Below are 21215 nucleotides of genomic sequence, written 5' to 3'. Positions count from 1 at the left end.
ACAGAGAGGGATCACGAGTAGGCAGAGAGGCAGGCAGAGAGAGGGGGGAAGCAGGCTCCCTGCCACGCAGAGAGCCCAATTCAGGACTCGATCCCTGTTTTACTTTTTGAATAAATTTTTCATGACAGGGGTGCCTGGGTGGCTCAGTGGATTAAGCCTCTGCCTTCAGCTCAGGTCATGATCTCAGGGTCCTGGGATCGAGCCCCGCATCAGGCTCTCTGCTCAGCCAGGAGCCTGCTTCCTTCTCTCTCTGCCCACCTATCTGCCTACCTATGATATCTCTCTCTCTCTCTCTCTCTCGTTCTGTCAAATAAATAAATAAAAATCTTTAAATATATATATATAAAAGAAAAAAATTTTTCATGACAGTTCTTTATTTTCATCATATGCAATAGCTTCCTCTCAAATCAATGTTTTAATCAAATATATATATAATTAAAGAAATATGATTTTTGCTTTCTAGAAAATGACATAATATTCCTTAACCATACCTCAACCCCAGGTGGCATAACAAAATAATTCTCTCATAATAGACCTTTCTTATTTCATCCCAGTCCTCATATTTATCACACATTGCATGTGCTATTTTATTTTATTGCAAATATGTATATATATATTACATATATATATATAGCTGTGTGTGTTTGTACAGAGTAAATATATGCATAAAGTAAACATTTTATATAAATGTGTACACACACATACACATATATGCACACTGTCTCAAGAGTTTATGATTATAAATTAGTTTCTACTCTACTTTTATATATAAAAGATCTAAAATGTGGAATAAATTCCATAATCTCCCCACTCTGGCTTTATTCTCTTGCTGCTAACTCGAGCCTCTGCTACCGATGACTCCAATAACCTCACGATTGTGACAAACACTCTCTCAGCTGCTTTTAACACCCACTGTGTCCCCAATTTCCTTAAAGCATAAAAGAGACTAGTTATTAGCATGATTTTGCTAATAATAATAATGGCTATTTGGAGGGGGCGAGAGGAGGGAGGCCCAAACTTGACTACTGTGTTTCTGCTTATGAAGTGAGAATATTCCTCACTACCAGGATCCTTGGGCCATTTCCAAACCTCAAGGATGGATTCCTTTGTTTTCCCCTAGAGTTTTTCTCCTTTCTCCAGGCAAAGGTTCATTTCATTTTCTGTTTTTGAGCTAATGAAAGCATCAGTTTGTCACATAAGGAAATGCCTGCTTCAGACAAGAGAGTAATACACAGCATGGCTTCCTCAGAAAAGTTTTAATAGTGCATTTCCCAAAAGCAGTGTTTCTTCAGTCTAAAATTATACCGTATTAGAGGAATGTTAGTAAATGTTTAAGAACAACTTTTTAATACAGAGAGGAGAAACACCCCGATTTGAGGAGTTGCTAATTTCCATGGTATAAACATTCTTAATATTCTCCCTTTTAAGCATCAGTGTGGATTTTGGAAACGATGACCAGTTAGCACACCGTTATGTCGCATTTCCGCCATACAGATTCAATAGATGTAAATAACCTCAGTCATATAAATAATAGTAAAAAATTGTAAACTAATCTGAAAATAATGAATTTTGAGAATCTATTAACTTGGCTTTAATAAAATTTAATTGTGGGCTTATGTAGTTTAATATTTAGTAATGGCTATAATCAACAACCCGATCTGAAAATTCTAGAAAATCTGACAGTCTGCTGTATCCACTACTGGCATGTGTGAACATCAACAGTCCTGTAGAGGTAAATGCTGGGCTAAGCCCTGCCCAGTGCTTATCATTTCTCTCTATAACAATGCAGAGAAAATTAAGCCTACACATCATGCATGGTATGAATTGATTGTGGCCTCTTGTCACAAGAGGCAAGTGCCAAATAAAACACACATGTACATGCACAGCTTACTCAAGAATAACCTATTTAAGAATAGGACAGTTTACCTAAAAATTTATGGAGGGAAAATATCTGCCCCTTCAGGGTCATATTCTGCTAACATTTTTCACTTAAATTATTAAATAGTATACTTAACTTCTGCATTCATGTTATCTTCTTACACTAAATATTTCCTGAAGAATGCTGGATGGATGTTACCTTTATTTGACTAAAGGGCTTAATGAAATGTTTCCTCTCATGGAGTAAACTGAGTTTTATTTTATTTTATTACTTTATTTTCTCTGTGTTCCAGGATTCATTGTTTATGTACTACACCCAGTGCTCCAGGCAATACGTCCCTCCTCAATACCTCAAAGATTAACCTCTCTGTACCCTACAAGCATACTGCTCTAACTCTTAAGGTGGTCAATTTTCTACCATCAAAAAAAAAATGTAACTATGGCTTCTTGGAAAAAAATCATTCTTACGTAAAGTGACAGCATAGATATTATGTAGCATTAGAAAAGGACAAAGTTCTTTACGTCCAGAGATAAGTATATTAGGGACACCTGGGTGGCTCAGTCAGTTCAGCGTCTGTCTTCAGCTCAGGTCATGATCCCAAGGTTGTGGGATCATCTCATATTGGGCTCTTCGCCAGTGAGGAAGCTGCTTCTCCCTTTCCCTCTGCCTCCCTCCATCTCTGCTCCCTCCATCCACTGCCCCTACTTGTGTTTGCTCTCTTTCTCTCTGACAAATAGAATCTTTAAAGAGAGAGAGAGGAGAGAGAGAAAGAGAGATAAGTAGATTAACAGTTTCCAAAGTTGGACATGCATCAGAATCTACTCCCAGAGATTCTCCATAAGTAAGTTTGGTTTAAGGATGGGAATCTACCCATCTTCAAAATTCTCCAATTGAGTCTAGGTACAGGAATAAGTAGCACTGGCTTGGTATAGGATTTCTATGCTAGTAAAAGGATTAGAAAAACATATTTTGATGAATACATTTCAGATCACATGCAGATTCAAAATTGGCCTAGAAGGTATGAGTTTGCTGCAAATGAGCCAGCTGACAAATATACGATCCCCTCTTAGAGAGTACGTAGCTCTCTGTTTTTAATGTGATTTTTGTCACTAATTGGAACAATGATTTGCTTTAAGGACCTGTAACTTTCTCGGCCTAATGGATTATGGGCACTTAAAAATTCCTATTTTTAATTCTTATAGAAATTCTGCAAAGTAGGTATTAAGAGCCCCATTTAGGGTCGATCAGAGACTTGCATCTTAGAATTTTTAGTAATCAGAACTGGATGTCTTCCAGTGAATGATTGGAGAGATAAAATTTCATGAAATAATAGGTCACTGGGATCCAATTGTCCAGTTAGGGACTGTCTTCTGATTTTCCTGTTTCTCAGAAACTTATTTTAAAATAAATTTTCACTACAGGAATTTTCATCAAAAATATATATCATTACTTAAATAAAAATTGCTGAAATTACAAAGAGTATTTTTCATACTGTTCAGAAGGAATGGAAAAAGGCCAAGTAATTAGAATAATCACATTTTCTTTGTAAAAGTCAAATGAAATGATAAGTTTTGGGAATTGGAGATTGTTGTCACTGAAAGGCATCTTTCTTATTGGGAAAAAAAGTAATAAGAGCTACATACTCTGTTTAAATTAGATAATAATCACAGTAAATCTAGTCCATGTAAACCTAATCAAAACAAATGTTTTCCAGACGTCCGTGGATAGATGAATGGATAAGGAAAATATGGTATACACACGTGGTAGAATATTACTTTGCCTTAAAAAGGAAGGACTATCAGGGCACCTGGGTGGCTCAGTGGGTTAAAGCCTCTGCCTTCAGCTCAGGTCATGATCCCAGGTCCTCCTCTCTCTCTGCTTGCCTCTCTGCCTACTTGTGCTCTCTCTCTGACAAATAAATAAATAAAATCTTTAAAATAATACACAAAATCATAAACATAGAAAACAGCATAGTGGTTTGCAGGGGCTGGAGGGAGGGGAGAATGGGCAGATTTTGTTTAATGAGTGAATTGTTTTAGAATATGAAAAGCTATGGGAGTAGATGGTGTTGATTGTTACAAAAACAATGTGAATATGTTTAATACTACTGAACTGTACATTAAGATGATAAATTTTGTGTTATATTTATTTTTCCACAATAAAAAAATAAAGTTAAATATATAAAATGAGGAGCATTAATGTGACTTGATTATCAGTAAGAGACCTCTGATGATCTTCCACGTTGCTTTCATTCTTTTTTTTTCCTGCAATTAAAAAAAATGTACCCATATATAAAATTTTTAAGTCATTCTGCTGTATGAGGATGAGCAAATAATTCTAAATCTGGAAGAATTAGCTGGAGGGGTTGAAATGCTGAGGTTGATAAAAATGGACTTAAATTTTTAGAAAGGAAGAAACGCATTAATTTAAATAACAAGTACCTGATTAATGTAAAAGAGATTTACAAAACATTCCATAATTGATTTTTTTTGTTTACTTTGAATTCCTCTTAGTTAACAGAGTGTTATATTAGTTTCAGGTGTACAAGATAGTAATTCAGCATTTCCATACATCACCCAGCATCATAACAAGTGCTCTCAATCTCCACCACCTATTTCACCCATCCCCCCACTTACCTCCTCTCTAGTAACCCTTTCGGTTTGTTCTCTTTGGTTAAGAGTCTGTTTCTTGGTTTGCCTCTCTCTTCTTTCCCTTTGCAGGTTTGTTTTTTCTAAATTCCACATACGAACAAAATCATTCCATAGTTGATTTTTTAAAATTTTTTTTAAAGATTTTATTTATTTATCTGACAGACAGAGATCACAAGTAGGTGGAGAGGCAGGCAGAGAGGGGAGGAAGCAGGCTCCCTGAGGAGCAGAGAGCCCGATGTGGGGCTCGATCCCAGGACCCTGCGATCATTACCTGAGCCGAAGGCAGAGGCTTTAACCCACTGAGCCACCCAGGCACACCTCCATAGTTGATTTTTTAAACATAAAACCCTGATTTTATATTTGGTGTATAAAGCAATTATGTAAAATTTAATGAAAATTATGCTGAATCCATATAGTGTTACTGTCTTCTATTTTTCTCTGATTTGTTTACTCCATAATGGGTTAAGAGTGATTATGTATGTGTCCATGCCCTGTTCTGCAACCCTCATTCATAGATTTTATTACCATTCACGTATTTATTCTCATTTTACTAACAAAAGTGGTTTTGTGGAACTCAGTTACACGATTAAGTAAAATTTAAAGAAGTTCTTCTTTTTCTTTTTCTTCTCTAATTTCTCATTTAGAGAAAGCCAGAAAGTGAAAGGAAGATGTTTACAAGGAAGTGAACACTGTCTATTCAAGTTTCCTTTCCATAACTTTTGCCAAGAAGTTTTACCTCTCTTCCCTCTCCTCTTGGTGTCCTCTCCTGAAGCCACTTTTATTTCAAAGTTCAGAGCAGAGGTGGTTACACTGGAGAGTTGGAGCAGGGGAGTTGGCATCTCCGCAGGGAGCTGGGGAAAGATGAATAAGGAGATCAAGCTGCTAACCCACTTCGCAATCTTTCAAGTCCAGATTATTGCAAGCAGCCGTACGCAACTTTTATTTAATTCGTTGCTGCCTAGCAAGAACAAATTATGTTCTATTTAGAGGTGATTCTTTTGGCAATTGTAGGTGCTCTTTCTAAGCAGGGAAGAAAAAAAAAAGGAAAGGAAATTATGCAGTGACATTTCTCTTAAAGTTCTTTAAGTATAAGAGAAATATATATTTTAAGGCTTGATTTAAAAACGCCCAAAGTTAAAGTCATCTCAAAATTAGATGTCCCAAACACTTTAGTTCTCCTAACTCTTCCTACCTTATTAAACAAAGATTTTGACCTAGTGGTTTTTTTTCCAAAATTATTTTCTGTAGAATCAATTCCAACTCTCTACTCAAGAAGTAGAATATGTCATTAAACTAGTTACCTATTTGCCAAGGTTACTAGTTACTTTTTCGTAGTTAACTATTACTAGTTACCACATGCCAAAATGTGTTTTTCAGAATAAAGGAATTTACAAGAAAAAAGTCAACGATAAAAATAAACGTTTTTTAAAATTATAGATTTCTGATAACCAATTATCTCTTTATTTCTCAATTTCATTAGTTGAATAATTTTAAATGTCAAATATTTTATTGCATTTCTAGTAGAATAAACAAATATATAAGGGCCCTTGTAGTTGTATAATTGACAGAGATCTTCTTGGTTTAATAGAAAAAAGTAAATTAAGGGGTGCCTAGGTGGCTCAGTTGGTTAAACATCTTCCTTCTGCCCAGGTCGTGATCTCTGGGTCCAAGTCCCACAGGGAGTCTGCTTCTCTCTCTCTCTCACCCTCTGCTACCCCCATGGCTCATTTTCTCTCTCTCTCTCAAATAAATAAACAAAATCTTAAAAAGAAGAAGGTAAATTGATGTCATATACTTTTGTAACATTCTCATGAAATAGTAGATGATTTCAATCAATCCATACAGTGAACAGAAATGTTTTATGGGAGGGGGCAAAAATATTGTTTCATGAATATTGAATTAATTTACAGTAAGTATAAATATGTGTTACTTTAAGAATATGTTAATGGACAATCATAGAGAGAGAAAAAGGAGATATCATTGTTCATTGTTCTTCCTCTCCCCTCTTCTTTTCCTCCCTACGAAAACCTTTGATCTGACCCCATTGCAGGCAAAGCTCCCTGTGTCTTTATCCTCTTTGCACAATTACTCTTACGTTTCTTTGCTTCAAAGGGTAGCCTAGTGGCCGAGCTCAGAATCTGGATTTTAAGTGAGTTTGAATCTTGGCCCCCCAAATTTCCTCTGTGTAATTTAGCCCCTGTATCCTTCATTTTTTTTAATATGCCAGTGAATCAGGATAATAGATGAAAATGTTAAAAATGGAGCCTAACACATAGTAAGTGCTGGATAAGTATTAGTTGTTATCATTTTTAGTATTTGTAATTAAGATCTGCTCCTCTTATGAAAATACCTCTTATTCTATATTGTAGCCTAAAGCTGGGACTGTAATCAGTCTTCTTTTAGCTTCCCATCATCATTTATAAGCAAATACACCTATAATTTTGTGGGGGTGGGTAGTGGGTGGGGAAGGGCTTCTTTTTTTGACGTTCTTGACAGCCACCTATCATACCCTTCACTCTGCCCATTGAGGTCATTTGCTAAGTGCAGCTCATTCCCCACATACATTAAAGGTTTTGGCAAGTGACCCTCTGTCATCTTTTTAAACTCCATGCATGTCATTCCCTAGGTGATTTTGAATAAGTGCCCGTGTTAATGATCGCATTTAGCATTCTTGCCTGATGGTCTCCTGACCTAAAATCCATTGAACTTAGCTGTATTTACACTAATTCTGTGGAAGCCAGGCTTTTTTCTGACATAAAGTTTGTCCTCCTGTGAATGCTTTAATTCATTTTGTGTGCTCAGTCTTCCTCTGTCCCACATGACTGTTCTGTTATTGTATCTGTTCACATAAATTAGATACTTGGTTCTATTGGTGAAGAACATGAAATCTGGGATCGGATCTCAGGGCTATTTCAGGCGTCTCACCTTCTGTGTGATCTTGGACAAATTACTAAACTTATCTGGCCTCAGCTTCCTCATCTATAGTAACATTTTCCTCCTAAGATTGTCATGAGAAATAAAGCACCAAAAAACAATTCCTGCCACATAATAACACGTTATGTCTAAGCCATGACATAGCTGATGCTCGCTGATATGGACTTTGATTCTACCTGGAGGCCTTATATTTCAGAATGGTTACAAGAGCAACACTATATATATATTTTATATAAATATATATACATATTTTTTTTTTTTTAGAAAACAAGAAACTGGGGCAGATTGATAAGTAGTGGAGCTAATATTTAGACTTAAATCATTTTGTAATGGAATATGATAGAGGTATATGCAATGGTTTGCAAATCATTTATCTTTTTTCCTTAAATAACTCAATTTTAAGATCTAATAGTACATTGACAAGAAATGCCACTGCAATACCTGGTTGATGGAATCCTTTTTTTAAAAAGATGTTATAAATCCATTATTCTTGAATTTTAGCTTTTGTGTGTGAACTTCAAAGGCAAATTAATGAAAACATTTTACATCAAGACATTTTAGGCTTATTACTTACTCTAATGCCTTTTGGGTCACTTTCATATAAACTTCATCAATTTTAAAATCACATTTCATTCCTTAGGCTTGTGGTGGCATTTTTAGAAGTGTGTTTATTTGTTAATGTGGTTATTTTTATTTTCAGTGTGAGGACTTGGGACACATATACACACCTGCATACTCACATACACATACATATATGTACAGCTAAGTCCCTTTGGAGGATGAAATAATGGCAGGAACATAAGACAAGACTTCTGGCTGCTCCCCTCAGAAAAGTTTGTTTAATACAGTGCCATGGAACTACCTAATCTTCCCCAATTTGTTACCCATTTTTCTTTGTTATCTGTCTCAGTGATGTCTCATCTCCCCAACTGACAGGCTAGCAATCTGTAACAGAAACTCAGTCTCAATCTCAGATATAATAAGAAAGAGAGGCTATAAGATTAATGACCCCAGCCGTAATTATAAAGTCTCGGACCACAGACATTATAAGACCTTTCAAAACTTACTCAGGCTGGAAGAAGCTGGATTAGCACTATAGTGTCAAGATATAGGTCTCTTAGTAAATAAAATGCTGGGTTGTTCAATCTGGGAAGCTTATTGTGTTTCTAGTACTGTTAGGAACTGTATAGAAGAAATGGCTTGTTCCCTTAAGGAGCTTGAAATAATTTCATCCATTTTAGTTTTCCTATGATAATATCCATTTCTTATTAATTCATGGAGGAGACAGATCTGTTCTTGGAGCTGTCAAGTGGAAGACAGATGAAAACAGAGGCTGCTTATGAAGACCATGCCACACACAGATATTGGGAATTTCTTTATGTTTACAGAGAAATAGAACCAGCACATTGCTTTTCAGGTAACCACTACTCTGACAGGATTAAAAAATGGCAAATGTGGAAATAGTTATGGTCTTCCTTCCATGGCAAACATTCCATATCCGCCAGCCTGATCTCTTTAGCCCACTAGACCAAAAGTCTACACACACACAAACACACCGAGTCTTCCTAGAATGTTGGAATGCACACTTAGGATGCTAAATTGGGCAGAAAAAATTTTTAACTAGAGAGTTGGATGAAACAAAAGTATTTAGGGAAAATGGCTAAGTCAATCAATGACATAAAGTGATGCAGTGGAAGATGGTGAATGCTTTGTGATGGGAAAGAGGCAGGAGGAGAATTAGTGAGCTTCCTTGGGCAGGGGGAAGGCTGTGAATGAGAGACTTCATAGGCTCTCACGATACTATTCTATTTTCTCACAATACTATTGTGAGAAAAGTTACAACTGAGAAAAGATTTAGAACTATTGCCACCGACAATACTTTGGATCCCATTTAATGTCCTCTGAGAGGAGTAAAGTTCATTTGGTTGAATTTCAGCTACTGAATCATGCCTATCAAATGTGACACCACTCACACACTGAACATGGAGATGGTTACAATTCCTTAGGGATCCATTAGCTCCTCTGACTAGCAGTCTCACAGCTGAGGGTCATGGAATGGGCAGGAACCCCAGCATCAACGACATCTGATCCTCTCCAGCATTCCAAATACTGTTCCACCATGGGTTTCTGCTTTTTTGTCACATACCTTGAAATATTATCTGCCCTTTTTTCCTCCTTCCATGTACACTAGGCTGGAAGGTATAAGAATGTGATATCCCAGTAGCAGAATGAGCTTTCACTGTATTTGGATTATTAGTAACATTCCTGCTGAGACTGTTGCTTCTCAAAGTTTGCCAAAAGCATGCAGAGACCTCTGAAATCCACTTGTCCCAGTCTGCCAAGCCTGTCAAAATTTCTGTGATGTTACACCCTCCCCCTTTCCTATTATTCAACTGTGATACCTTACTGATCATTTCAGCTCTGTCTGCATAAACACTTCTGTCTCCAGATAACTTGATTTGTCTGCCATATCACCTCTGCTGGCTGTCTGCATTTCTTTGTCTCCTTTGTTGTTCTTTAATATTTTCATATAAAATATCTTGAGGGAGGAAAAAGGGAACTAACATTGATTGATGCTTATTACATGCCAGGCATTTTACATATGCTATTCTATTTAATCACCCCTAACATATACAAGAACTATCATCATCTATATTTTATTAATAAGGGAAGTCAACTGTGAGGTTACCCAAGATCCTACCAGTTCTAAATAATGGAGGATGAATGCAGATAAAAATGATTTCCAAGTTTGTTTTCTGCATTTTGCCAGCCCTTACATGAACACTTAGTGCAGAGAATGACATTATTCTAAATCGGTTGTGTACACAAAACTTTCAAATACTTTGTCTTCCCTAAACTATAGATTAATTTCCTACCACAGTTATAAGCACTAAATACTAAAATGTGTTTGTATTTAATTGGCATTTATTTTAGTCCCATCTACTGTTGAATCTCAATAAACAAGTAATAGAATCAAAGTAAAGGCCAATTAGAAATTCAAAAGTGTACAAGAACAAAAATTTGTGATAAGCTAACATGCTATGTATAAAAAGGGCTGACATGCTATAAAGAGCAAGTTTCTGGTTCTGCTTAAAGAATGCATCTGTTTTCTTATCTATAAAGTGAAATAAATAATAGTATTTATATTATAATATTGTTGTTCAAATTAAATGAGATACTAAGTGTAAAGAACTTTGTCTACTTGTTAGATGCAGAAAGTGTCCAATTACTGGTAAATGATGTGGTAAGGTTGATGATTTTGGTAATGATGTCTAGATTTCATTATGCAGCACAGTGTGAATTTCCATGTGTAAGATAAACACTTAAATGCAAAATAATAAAAACAGCATCAGAGAAGTTAACTTACTGCCTGAGGAATGAAACAGCCCCAAGCAGAGTGAGAACTGAAATTCTAACCTGTCTCATGCCAGATAGACTTCGTATGTGTGTATATCTGTTGATACGTCCAGGAAACCACAAATGTAGAAATTTAAATTGATTCTATTGCATTTTATATTATTAACTTGGGCTCATCATTTCATTTACCAAGTGCTTTTTAAAATCTGAATGGTTATCTTATGTATGAGCAGTCACTCCCCCTGCCAGACTTGTGTCATAAACAAACATGGTAAGCATATTTCAGTTGTTTTATCTAACTCAGTGATGAAAAAGTCAATATGATAGATATGTACAGAGGCCTTTAGTACACTGCTAGGACCAGCACATCAATCTAGATCTTCCAATCCCCTTGTCAAAAGTTCTGGTATATGTGCCAGTCATCTGCACATCTACCAAGTGTTCCAGATCCCATCAGTGTTTTCCAGAGGACATAAAGAATGGCATGGTTGAGTTCTTTCTGATATCCAAAGTATCTTTCCATGAGCTATACCTTCTTAAAAATATAATATGAAATAAGTGGTATTTTCTTTTTTTGGGGATTTTATTTTATTTTTTTCAGTGTTCCAAAATTGTTTGTTTGTGTACCACACCCAGTGCTCCATGCAATACGTACCTTCAACAATACCCACACCAGGCTCACCCCCACCACCTCCCAAAAAACCCTCAGTTTGTCTCTCAGAGTCCACAGTCTCTCATGGTTTGTGTCCCCCTCTGGTTTCCCCCAACTCACTTCTCCTCTCCATTCTTAATGTATTTTCATTTAAAAATATGTCTTGGTTTTCTTCATTTACCAGCCAAATATTCCCATTAAACCAAGTGATTGATTGGATTATGGTATGACTGTATAATGGGAGGCAAATTCACATACACACAAACACACACACACACACACACACTTGCATTAATGTAATGTAAACTGAAAATGTTTAGGATAAAGTACAATGTGAAAATAGCAGGTTAGATAGACTATAATACTGTTTAAAAAACAATATTAATATACTTCAAAAAATGAAAAACACCAAAATGCAAAGTTTATGAATGATTTTTATTTTCCTTTTATATTCTTCTACAGTTTACAACATTTCTAATTTGAACGTATATTAGAAATAGAATCTAGCAAATCCATCTGGAATATTTAAGAGTATGGGTCAGAGAAGACCTCACTGAGAGGTGGCATTTAAGAAAAGCAAGTAGGCAAGTGAAGCATATGACTGCCAGCTATCAGAGAAAGAGAGGTTCAGAGAGAGGGAGTGAGAGGGACTTAAGTAGAGGGTGCACCTTGTACATCCTGTGAACAGAACATGCGAGTGCTCAGAGGAGTGTTCCAGGAAGAAAATATTAGGAGGTAAGGTTATGGATGCATGGCATGCATGTGCCAGATATCACAGGGCCTTCAAGACCATTGTAAGCATTTTGTCATTTTTCACTTTGAGATAGGAAGTTATTGGAATTTGACCTGGTGTGACTGAGAAGATTGCTCTAGCTAAGGGATTTTAAAGAGGCCAAGGTAGAAGCTAAGACACAAGTTAAGAGATTATTGCATTATTCCAAGCAGGAGATAATTGTGGCTTAGTGGTGTGGGTGGTGGGAAATGAGTAGAGATTATATATATATATATATATATATATATATATATATATACATATATATATATATGTATATATATATATATATATGTGTATATATACATATATATATACACATATATATATATGCATATATATACACACATTAGTGGTCACTAGATAGGCTAATGATTTTGGATTCAAGCTGTGAGAGAAGGAGAGGAGCTGAAGATGATGACCTCAACTTTTCAGCATGAGCTTCTGGAAATATTGATTGACGTGAGAAGGACTGTTATGATTGATTGATTGATTGAAGATGACTTTACAGGATAATTTTTGACTGGGGTGGGAAGATCAAGGATTAAAAATTTGAACATGTAAATATTTTGAATGTCTGCTAGTTATGCAGGTGGAAATGTTTTACAAATCGTTAGAAGTATAAACCTGTACCCTGCATGGTCTGGACTAGAGATATAAATTTTGGAAGGTGTCAGACTACTAGTGTCCCATGAGGATCAACTGAGTTAATATATGTAAGAACTTAAAAGATTCCTAGAAGGACCACCAGCACATATAGCTGAACAGGTTGTACACTGTAGACCTCTGAGGGGGTATCATCTAGGTAGAATATACTCTGAAGGATGTTCATGGATGCTCTTGGTGGCCTTGGTGGTTCATCTTGAATGCTCATAAATGTACTTGTCATTAATACTATTGTTGATGGTGAACAGCAGGCACATCTTAATTTATTCTTTACTTCAGCTGGTAAGGTTTTTCCAGTTTGTTCAGACCCCTTATTTATATGTTCAGAAATGTATTTGACATTGATTAGAACTAATTCTGTTCCACAGTATGTGGAATTCCTGTGTTCTGTTCTGTGCTAATAGCTATAAACAGTAATAATTGATGCTTTCTAAGTACTTGATTTGGAAGAAATGCTTGACAATATCAAATATGAAATATTTAAATGTATCAGTATGACAATATCATATATGCAATAGTTTTTTCAGGAAAAATTTAACTTTCCTTATAATTTGAAACATTTTTTTTTTGTTATTGATAGTATGACTTTTCCAAAAACCATTTGGGCCCTGCTATCAGTATCCTAAGTTCTTGTCTATTAATTAGAGTAGCCTAAAGAATTGTGGAGGTGTGCTAAAAGTATAGAATTTACAAAAAAGTATTAATAGAGGTGTTTATCAGATCTTTCCGTTCAATGGGAAATATAATTCCTTTAGTCCGTTAATATCTGTTTTACTTTGGCATATGTATTCCATTGCTTCTAACTATCAGTAACTTATGATGATGTCGGGCTATAAATGTAAATGATGATAAAAACTTAAGTTGTAACTCATCAGATTTTCTCTTGATTGTGAACTTTTTGTAGATCTGGCCATTCTGCCTGGATATGTAGAAGCAAATCCAAACGGAGTATGCTAATGGAGTAGCCAGTTGCCCCTACGCACAATTAAAGAGGTTTTTAAAAAGGCACTCCTATAGGTTTTCCCACCCCACGCTGTCCAGCTTCTACCTGCACATGAGATTTCTGCCATTATGATTTCTCCTCTAGATTGATTTGTGTTTACACAAGGCTTCAGGAAAAATAAAAATTTGCTTAATAGGATCAGTACTTCAAACCTTTACGTGATTCTGTGTGCCAGATAGGGGGTCCATCCATTAGCCATCTGTCTGTAATCCTGTCTGAGGTGGTATGGGGGGTCAGGCGGATGGGGTGGGGGGAGATACTGTGTGCTCTGACAGTTACAGATCACCAGTGGGGAGTGGAATCCCTGGGAGGGTGGGTGGATAGACGGTTTCAGACTAAACTTGATGTATTTTACACCTCTGTTCAAAATTAACCTTGATCATACAAGTATGTACGCTACTCTAGATCTTTGGACTATAGATTGCTTGACTGAATAATGTGATGGTGCATGTAGAAAAAAAACCAAATTTAATGATGTTGACATTATCTACTTTTTTCAACCCAGTGATCACCTAAAATACTTTAAACTGCTAACTCCCGACTTAATTTATTGCTAGATGAAAAATTCCACCTCTATGTATATTTTTTTAAATTTAACTTTGTCTTCCTAGTTAGTGAAAATAATTGCCCATTATTTTTTGAATAGCAAATGTGTAACATTTAAAGCTTTCATCCAGGAGTTAACTTTCAAATCATAGGCAAGACAGGAAGATTGACTTGCGATTGGAGGAAAGGGGCAACAAAACATGTACATAGCAAAAGTGTGGGGATGAACAAATACTGGACTGTGAGAGGTACCAGACAAAAATAAGCAGAGTATTAACATCTGGCTAAAAAAGGGCAATTCCACATTACAGTAGTATCATTAAATAATGATACTAACATACCATTTGCTGGAATCATATTGTGACTTTACTATTATATGGGCAGTTTATAATAATTTAAACTTGAAAAAAAATGTTTTTTAGGACTGCTGGGGGGAAAAATGCAACTTGCTGGAAATATAGCCACAGAACAAGGAGTTTATACTGGGAAATGAGAGACTGCTAGACATTTACACCATTTAATCCTGTGAGTTTGGTTACCAAATATCTGATCAGATGTACAGTTAAGTATTGTCTCAAAATATGACTACAGGCCTTGGAATTATATGCCAAACCATTATTTCTTAGACATACTTTGTCCTCTGCAAACTTCATCATCAGAATCCCTGGGATTGCTTTTTTAAAAGCCTCACTCACCCCAGACTATAAAATCAGCACCTTGCACAGGTTCTCAAATCTCAACACTAACTTTTGGAAACCAATGTACCCCACAGATCAAACTGCATAATTTCAGTTTTTAAGAAAAAAAATTTTTTAAGAAAATTCGGTCCGTAACACCTGCACTGAATAAACTCTAACCTGTTTAGAAGATTTTCAAGACACTTTGTAAGCTTACCCTCCAGAAGCTGTCCCTATGCAAACAGCTCAAAGGACTATGAAGTATTCATTATGGCCCCAAAGAGTTGCGGGCATGCATGCCTCTAGGTTACCCATTCAGTCCAGAACGTCCTTCCTCTTCTGACAAACTAGACTTTTAAGCCTGATCGAAGTGCCTGCCCCTCCATGGAGCCTTTTTCAAATCCACCCTCTCCACTTTATGCATACATATATTTTGGCCCATATTATAATTATCATAATTATTTGCCTACTTTTCTACTTATTTCCTGGTCCTTGAAAGCTCCTTGAGGGCAGGGCACTTGCTTATTCATCTTTTTATCATCCATTCACGAATAGGGACTGATTTAGTATAGACTTCCTATAAGGATTCCACTTCTCCTTTCTGAATGATAGGGTCATGAAAAAGATACCATTCTCTACCTATTTCCCCAGTAAAAGAAATTTTAAGAGGTCAAGACTGCCGTTTTTTTTTTTCTTTTTCTTTTTAAGGACTAAAAGGAGAATCGAGGGATATAACTGCATTGCCTTTAGCTAGAGGCAGTTGGAGGATATAATCTTTTACGGTTGCTAGTGACTTCATATTTTGTTACTCTTCAACTGTCCTGGCATATTACTTGCAGAAAGCAGTCCAGAGGTACATATTAAATCCCATCTCTGCTGTCAGGTAGTTCCACAAACAAGCAAAACTTCCAGCATGAATTTAAGACTCTTAAAAATATCGGGGTGCCTGGGTGGCTCAGTGAATTAAGCCGCTGCCTTCGGCTCAGGTCATGATCTCAGGGTCCTGGGATCGAGCCCCACATTGGGCTCTCTGCTCCGCAGGGAGCCTGCTTCCTCCTCTCTCTGCCTATTTATGATCTCTCTCTGTCAAATAAATAAATAAAATCTTTAAAAAAAAAAGACTCTTAAAAATATCAAAGTGGCTCAAGGACTCTAGTTCCTAAAAAAAAGAATGAAGAAGCTATACTTTTAATAACTTCTGCTGGACAAGCATAAAAGATGAATTTAGTCATATTTGCTAACTACAGTGATGAATAATGTGTTGTCAAACCTAAGGTGATTGTGAATTTAAATAATGCTGATGTGCAGTAATCAGCCCTTACTTTAAAAGATTAAAATGGTTGCTAAAGTGAATAGAAATATTTGTTTAAAATTGTGTTTTATTTTATATTTCCCCTCTTTGAGTGAGAGTGACAGGAGGTAGGAATATTATTTTAAATAACTATGCTATCACTAAGCTGAATGGAAATGTCAGATTCTTATTTTTAAGTGGCATATTTCTTCACATAGTTTTAAAAGAATCATTGTGATAAACAATGGAAGAGAATCATGTAGCCAATTGAGACTTGGAAATAGGCAAATTTGGACAACACTGACCAAGTTTCAGTACCTCAAAACTTTTTTTCCATTTACATAGGCTAGTATCTATCTCTTCTTTCTGTTGTCCTCATTTTAAAAACATACTATGAGAGAAGTGGTTTATAAATTAATTCACAGTAAAATAGTGTGAATATATGGTCTTTTTTCCTCTTAAAATCAGCTGTCCTGAGACACTGCACCCCTGAGAATAGAAGAGAGAAAGTTCTCAGTAAGATATCGGGCCATCGTTAAAGCTTTTTCCTTTCTGTAGAGGACACACAAGGGATCTTTCATGGGCCATACTTATCCTCTCCACTGAAATGCTCTGGGGTGATCTCACACAGATAAATCACTGTACAAGGAATGGAGTGGATTTCTAAGCCAACAGGCATTACATTGGAAATGGTCCAACTCAACCTGGCTGCATCTAGCTCTTCTTGCCTGAGTAAGAGGACTGTTAAAAATTTAGATTTGTTGGCATCTTTCCTCAAATCCTGTAGAAGGTGAACATTAGAGAGTAATAAAAATCCTTTCCCTTTAAAATAATGTTGAATTAATTCTAAACTCTATTAGAGCAGTCACCATGTCTATTTTGATACTTAACATAGTTCCTAACACACAGATGCAGAAGTAACTGAAAAAGTACTTTTGGATAAATAGATGGAAAGAAGGTAGGGAGGAGAGTCTAGTTTTTTTCGCTTTGTTTTTTTTTTTTTTTTTTTCCTATTCTCAATAGAAACCCCTTATCTAACTCCTCATTTTTTGACACTTGGTTCCTCAGAAATGTTGGAAACAAAAATCTAAAAACATATTTTAAAGTGTATTAAACTAATCCAGTTGTCTACAAGAATCAAATTGAGGTAGCAGACATGAAACTATGGCAAATACGTTAATTCAGGAATATCTCCAGTCAGATTTGGTCAGATATTTTGATGCTTACTAAATTGCAACAACTCAGTGAAAATAGTGTTTTCCCAAGGGACATATATGGCACAGTTTTGAAGACTAAAGCTGAACTAAATGTGCCGGCAGGTTCCATAGAGTCAAAGACAGTCAAATGAAGGGCAGGCCAGAATGAGCAACCATTTGTGGAAGCGCATCGAGGTCATCGTTCCTCCCGCATGTGTGTAGTGATAGAATTCTGAAAGGTGTGCACCACGTGATCCTCCTCCTCCTGGTTTCCAAAAGGGTTGAAGGGAATATCAGACTGAGTAAAATCCCAGAAGAGAGGCAGTTGTTAGCTTTCTTTTATAGCAGTAATAGATATTTTTGTTTAAATCTGAATTTAAAAAAATGAAAACTACCAAACAAAATTTCCTAACAATATGTGCATAGTGAAGGTTAAATTGTTTAAACTTTGTGTGTGTGAGAGTACTAGATCATTTGTTTCCAACTAGGTGGGTCTTGCCTTGATACTTTGTCAAGAACCATAACCCAAATTTCTAGTAATATTCCTTTTTATATTGGATCTAGGCATAGGTCTTGGGGTGGTAAATCAAAACTGCAAGAATAAGGGAGCACCTGGGTGGCTCAGTGGGTTAAAGCCTCTGCCTTCAGCTCAGGTCATGATCCTGGGTCTTGGGATCGAGCCCCGCATGGGTCTCTCTGCTTAGAGAGCCTGCTTCCCTTCCTCTTTCTCTGCCTACTTATGACCTCTGTCTGTCGAATAAATAAATAAAATCTTAAAAAAAAAACTTGCAAGAATAAAAAGGTAGAAAATAAGTAATCTAATAAAAATGGAACACTGAGTATATTAAAATGTCCAATGTTACTTAGCTTCCCCCATGGCTTCCTGAATAGCTACCGAGAGTGCTCTGGTCACAGTAAATACAGCTAAATATTTCACTGGCCGCTAACACAATTAAAGAAGTCATAGATTAAATAGTAGATCATCTTCTGCTTCAGATATCTTTAATTAACAGACCACTTAATGGGTCGATTTAAAAGATTTTTTAACACATCTAAAGAATATATTAACCTTAGCTACTTTCTCATAAAAAGTTTGTACTCAGTTTTCACTGCTTCCCATTTTTTTTCTCACAGCCCTTTCTAATTTCCGCTGGTATAAATCAAATTAGATTTATTACCATCATACAAAAGAGCTCCAGTAGGTTTTTAATAATAATTATCATTATCACTGATTAAAGTTATATTGTTCAGGCCAGATGGAGTCCTTTTCCTGTCAGCTACAATGAGCTTGCATTATGTGGTTATAATGTGTTTGGATCCAAATAAACAGATGGCAGAATGACAGGATATTATACACTGGTGATGTCAGCAACAGGGCTTCACAAACAGAATTCCTTTAAAGAAACTCTGTTGTGGCAAGGATCCTGATACTTTTAAGAAGGTGACTGGAATTGAACCTATCTGTTACATTAACTTGGAAATGGTACTGTTCACTTGCGGAAGGGTAGACCATTTGGATGGTCTGGGGTTCAGCCTGAGAAAGTGTCTGCTGAATCTGCTCCTTAAATATGAAAGCATTTAGCATAACAAGTTCACTCAGGCAGCCCCTTAAGGAGAGAGAGAAAGAAACAAAACAAAACAAAACAAAAACTGCTCAAGTTGTAATATCTTTCAAGTTGAAGAGCTGAAACCTGAGTCAAGGAAAGAAGGAAATATTTGATAAAGCTATTTCATAATTTTTATAATGTAGTTTATTACATCAGAATACACATCTTGTATAATTGTATGTACCCACTCACAATATTAGAAGCTTAGAAATTTCTAAATTAAAATTAGAATATTAGAAAATTATCAGAGAAGGTTTAATAAGAATTACATTATAGGAATGCTTTAGCCTTTAATAGATTTTTATGTGTACCTTTTATTCTAAAAATAAACACTTCTAAACCCTGATACCCACAATTAGAGTGTCCCTTCTATGAAATTCAGAAGCAACCTTCAAAGAAAGCTATCTAATATTATTTTGCTGAGTCCTTAGGAGAATTTCTTTGTGGGACAACTGTATTTGCTGAGCCAAATACCTAGAGTAGCAAACTCCTTAAGAGGAATAAACAGCTACAGGAGATAAAGGCTTGTATTTGAAAATGAAATTGAAGTATCATTTGAAAATGAAATGAAATGAAATGAAAATGAAGTATCAAAATAAAATTTAAAAGAGGGTATCAAATAATTGAAATTAAACTTTCCAAAAGGTTTATGTTTTAAATGCTTGAAATTTTTTTTAAAAGATTTGTTTGAGAGAGAGAGATCACAAGTACAGGGGTGGGGGGTGGGCAGAGAAAGACAGAATCTCAAGCAGACTCTCTGCTGAGTGCAGAGCCTGACCCTGGGCTCTGTGTGTGGCTCCAGGGCTCGGTCTCACAACCCTGGGTTTATGACCTGAGTCAAATGAAGAGTTGGATGCTTAACAGCCTAGGCCACCCAGGTGCCCCTAAATGCTCGGAACTTCTTATAAAATGATGAGAAGATTTTGAGTATCAGGAGATTGTATTTCAGCTTCTTATGCATTTGACATTCAAGTTTTGCTACTCAAGTGGGCATTTTATGAGCTATGTTTCAACTATAGTGTAACATAAAAATCCCCATAAAGGAGCAAGAATATTTTCATTGAAGAGTTACCCCTAGTCAAAGAGTGAAAGATTATAATGTACATATGCTTTTTCTTTTTCTACAGGTGGACGTTGTCATAAGTCCTGTACTGGCCGATGCTGGGGACCCACAGAAAATCATTGTCAGACCTGTAAGTGTTCAACACTGAGAAGGCATAGCGCTTGAAATGGTGAAGGAATTTTAATAATCAATGCTTTTCACACTTCTGGGTCATCAGAAATATGAAAAATGAGCTTTTACTTCTTTGTGGTGGATTTGCTTCTATTCAAGTAAACTGCCTAATTTCATAGCTTTCAAATGAAACATAATGTATAATTATTTCTTATATTTCTTTCTGGTTTCCAGGTTAATGCTATCAATGAAACAGATATGCTTATTTTTTTTTAACTTTTTTTATTAATATATATTATTTGCCTCAGGGGTACATATATAATGTATTATTTGCCCCAGGGGTACAGGTCTGTAAATCATCAGGCTTACACATTTCACAGCACTCATCATAGCATATACCCTCCCTGGTGTTCATAACCCAGCCACCCTATCCCTACCCCCTTACCCCCCAGCAGCCCTCAGTTTGTTTCGTGAGTATAAGAGTCTCTTATGGTTTGTTTCCCTCTGGATCCCATTTTGTTTCATGACCTACACATTTAATGCAATCCCTATCAAAATCCCATCCATTTTTTTCTACCCTACATGACCCCCAACCCTGCCTCTCAAATTCCTCATATCAGAGATACCATATGATAATTGTCTTTCTCTGATTGACTTATTTTGCTTAGCATAATACCCTCTAGTTCCGTCCATGTCATTGCAAATGGCAAGATTTCGGGGGTTTTGATGTCTACATAGTAATCCATTGTATATATATACCACCTCTTCTTTATCCATTCATCTGTTGATGGACATCTAGGTTCTTTCCAT

At 36.1% G+C, this 21215-nt stretch overlaps 1 protein-coding gene across 4 annotated transcripts in view; it reads left to right on the top strand.

The window, feature by feature from the left end:
- The window catches only part of ERBB4 (erb-b2 receptor tyrosine kinase 4), a 1171522-nt gene that overhangs the window by 791599 nt on the left and 358708 nt on the right, over nt 1–21215 (top strand). For all 4 annotated transcript variants that reach the window (XM_046019457.1, XM_046019455.1, XM_046019456.1 and 1 more), the window contains exon 5: nt 20359–20424. In XM_046019457.1, the coding sequence (XP_045875413.1) occupies nt 20359–20424 (66 nt within the window). The remainder of the gene's footprint in view (nt 1–20358; nt 20425–21215) is intronic.

This window comes from Meles meles, chromosome 9 (genome assembly GCF_922984935.1).
Source record: "Meles meles chromosome 9, mMelMel3.1 paternal haplotype, whole genome shotgun sequence".
Classification (NCBI taxonomy): domain Eukaryota; kingdom Metazoa; phylum Chordata; class Mammalia; order Carnivora; family Mustelidae; genus Meles; species Meles meles.
The sequence above is the reverse complement of the archived record's forward strand: the minus strand, read 5'-3'. Positions and strand labels throughout refer to the sequence as shown.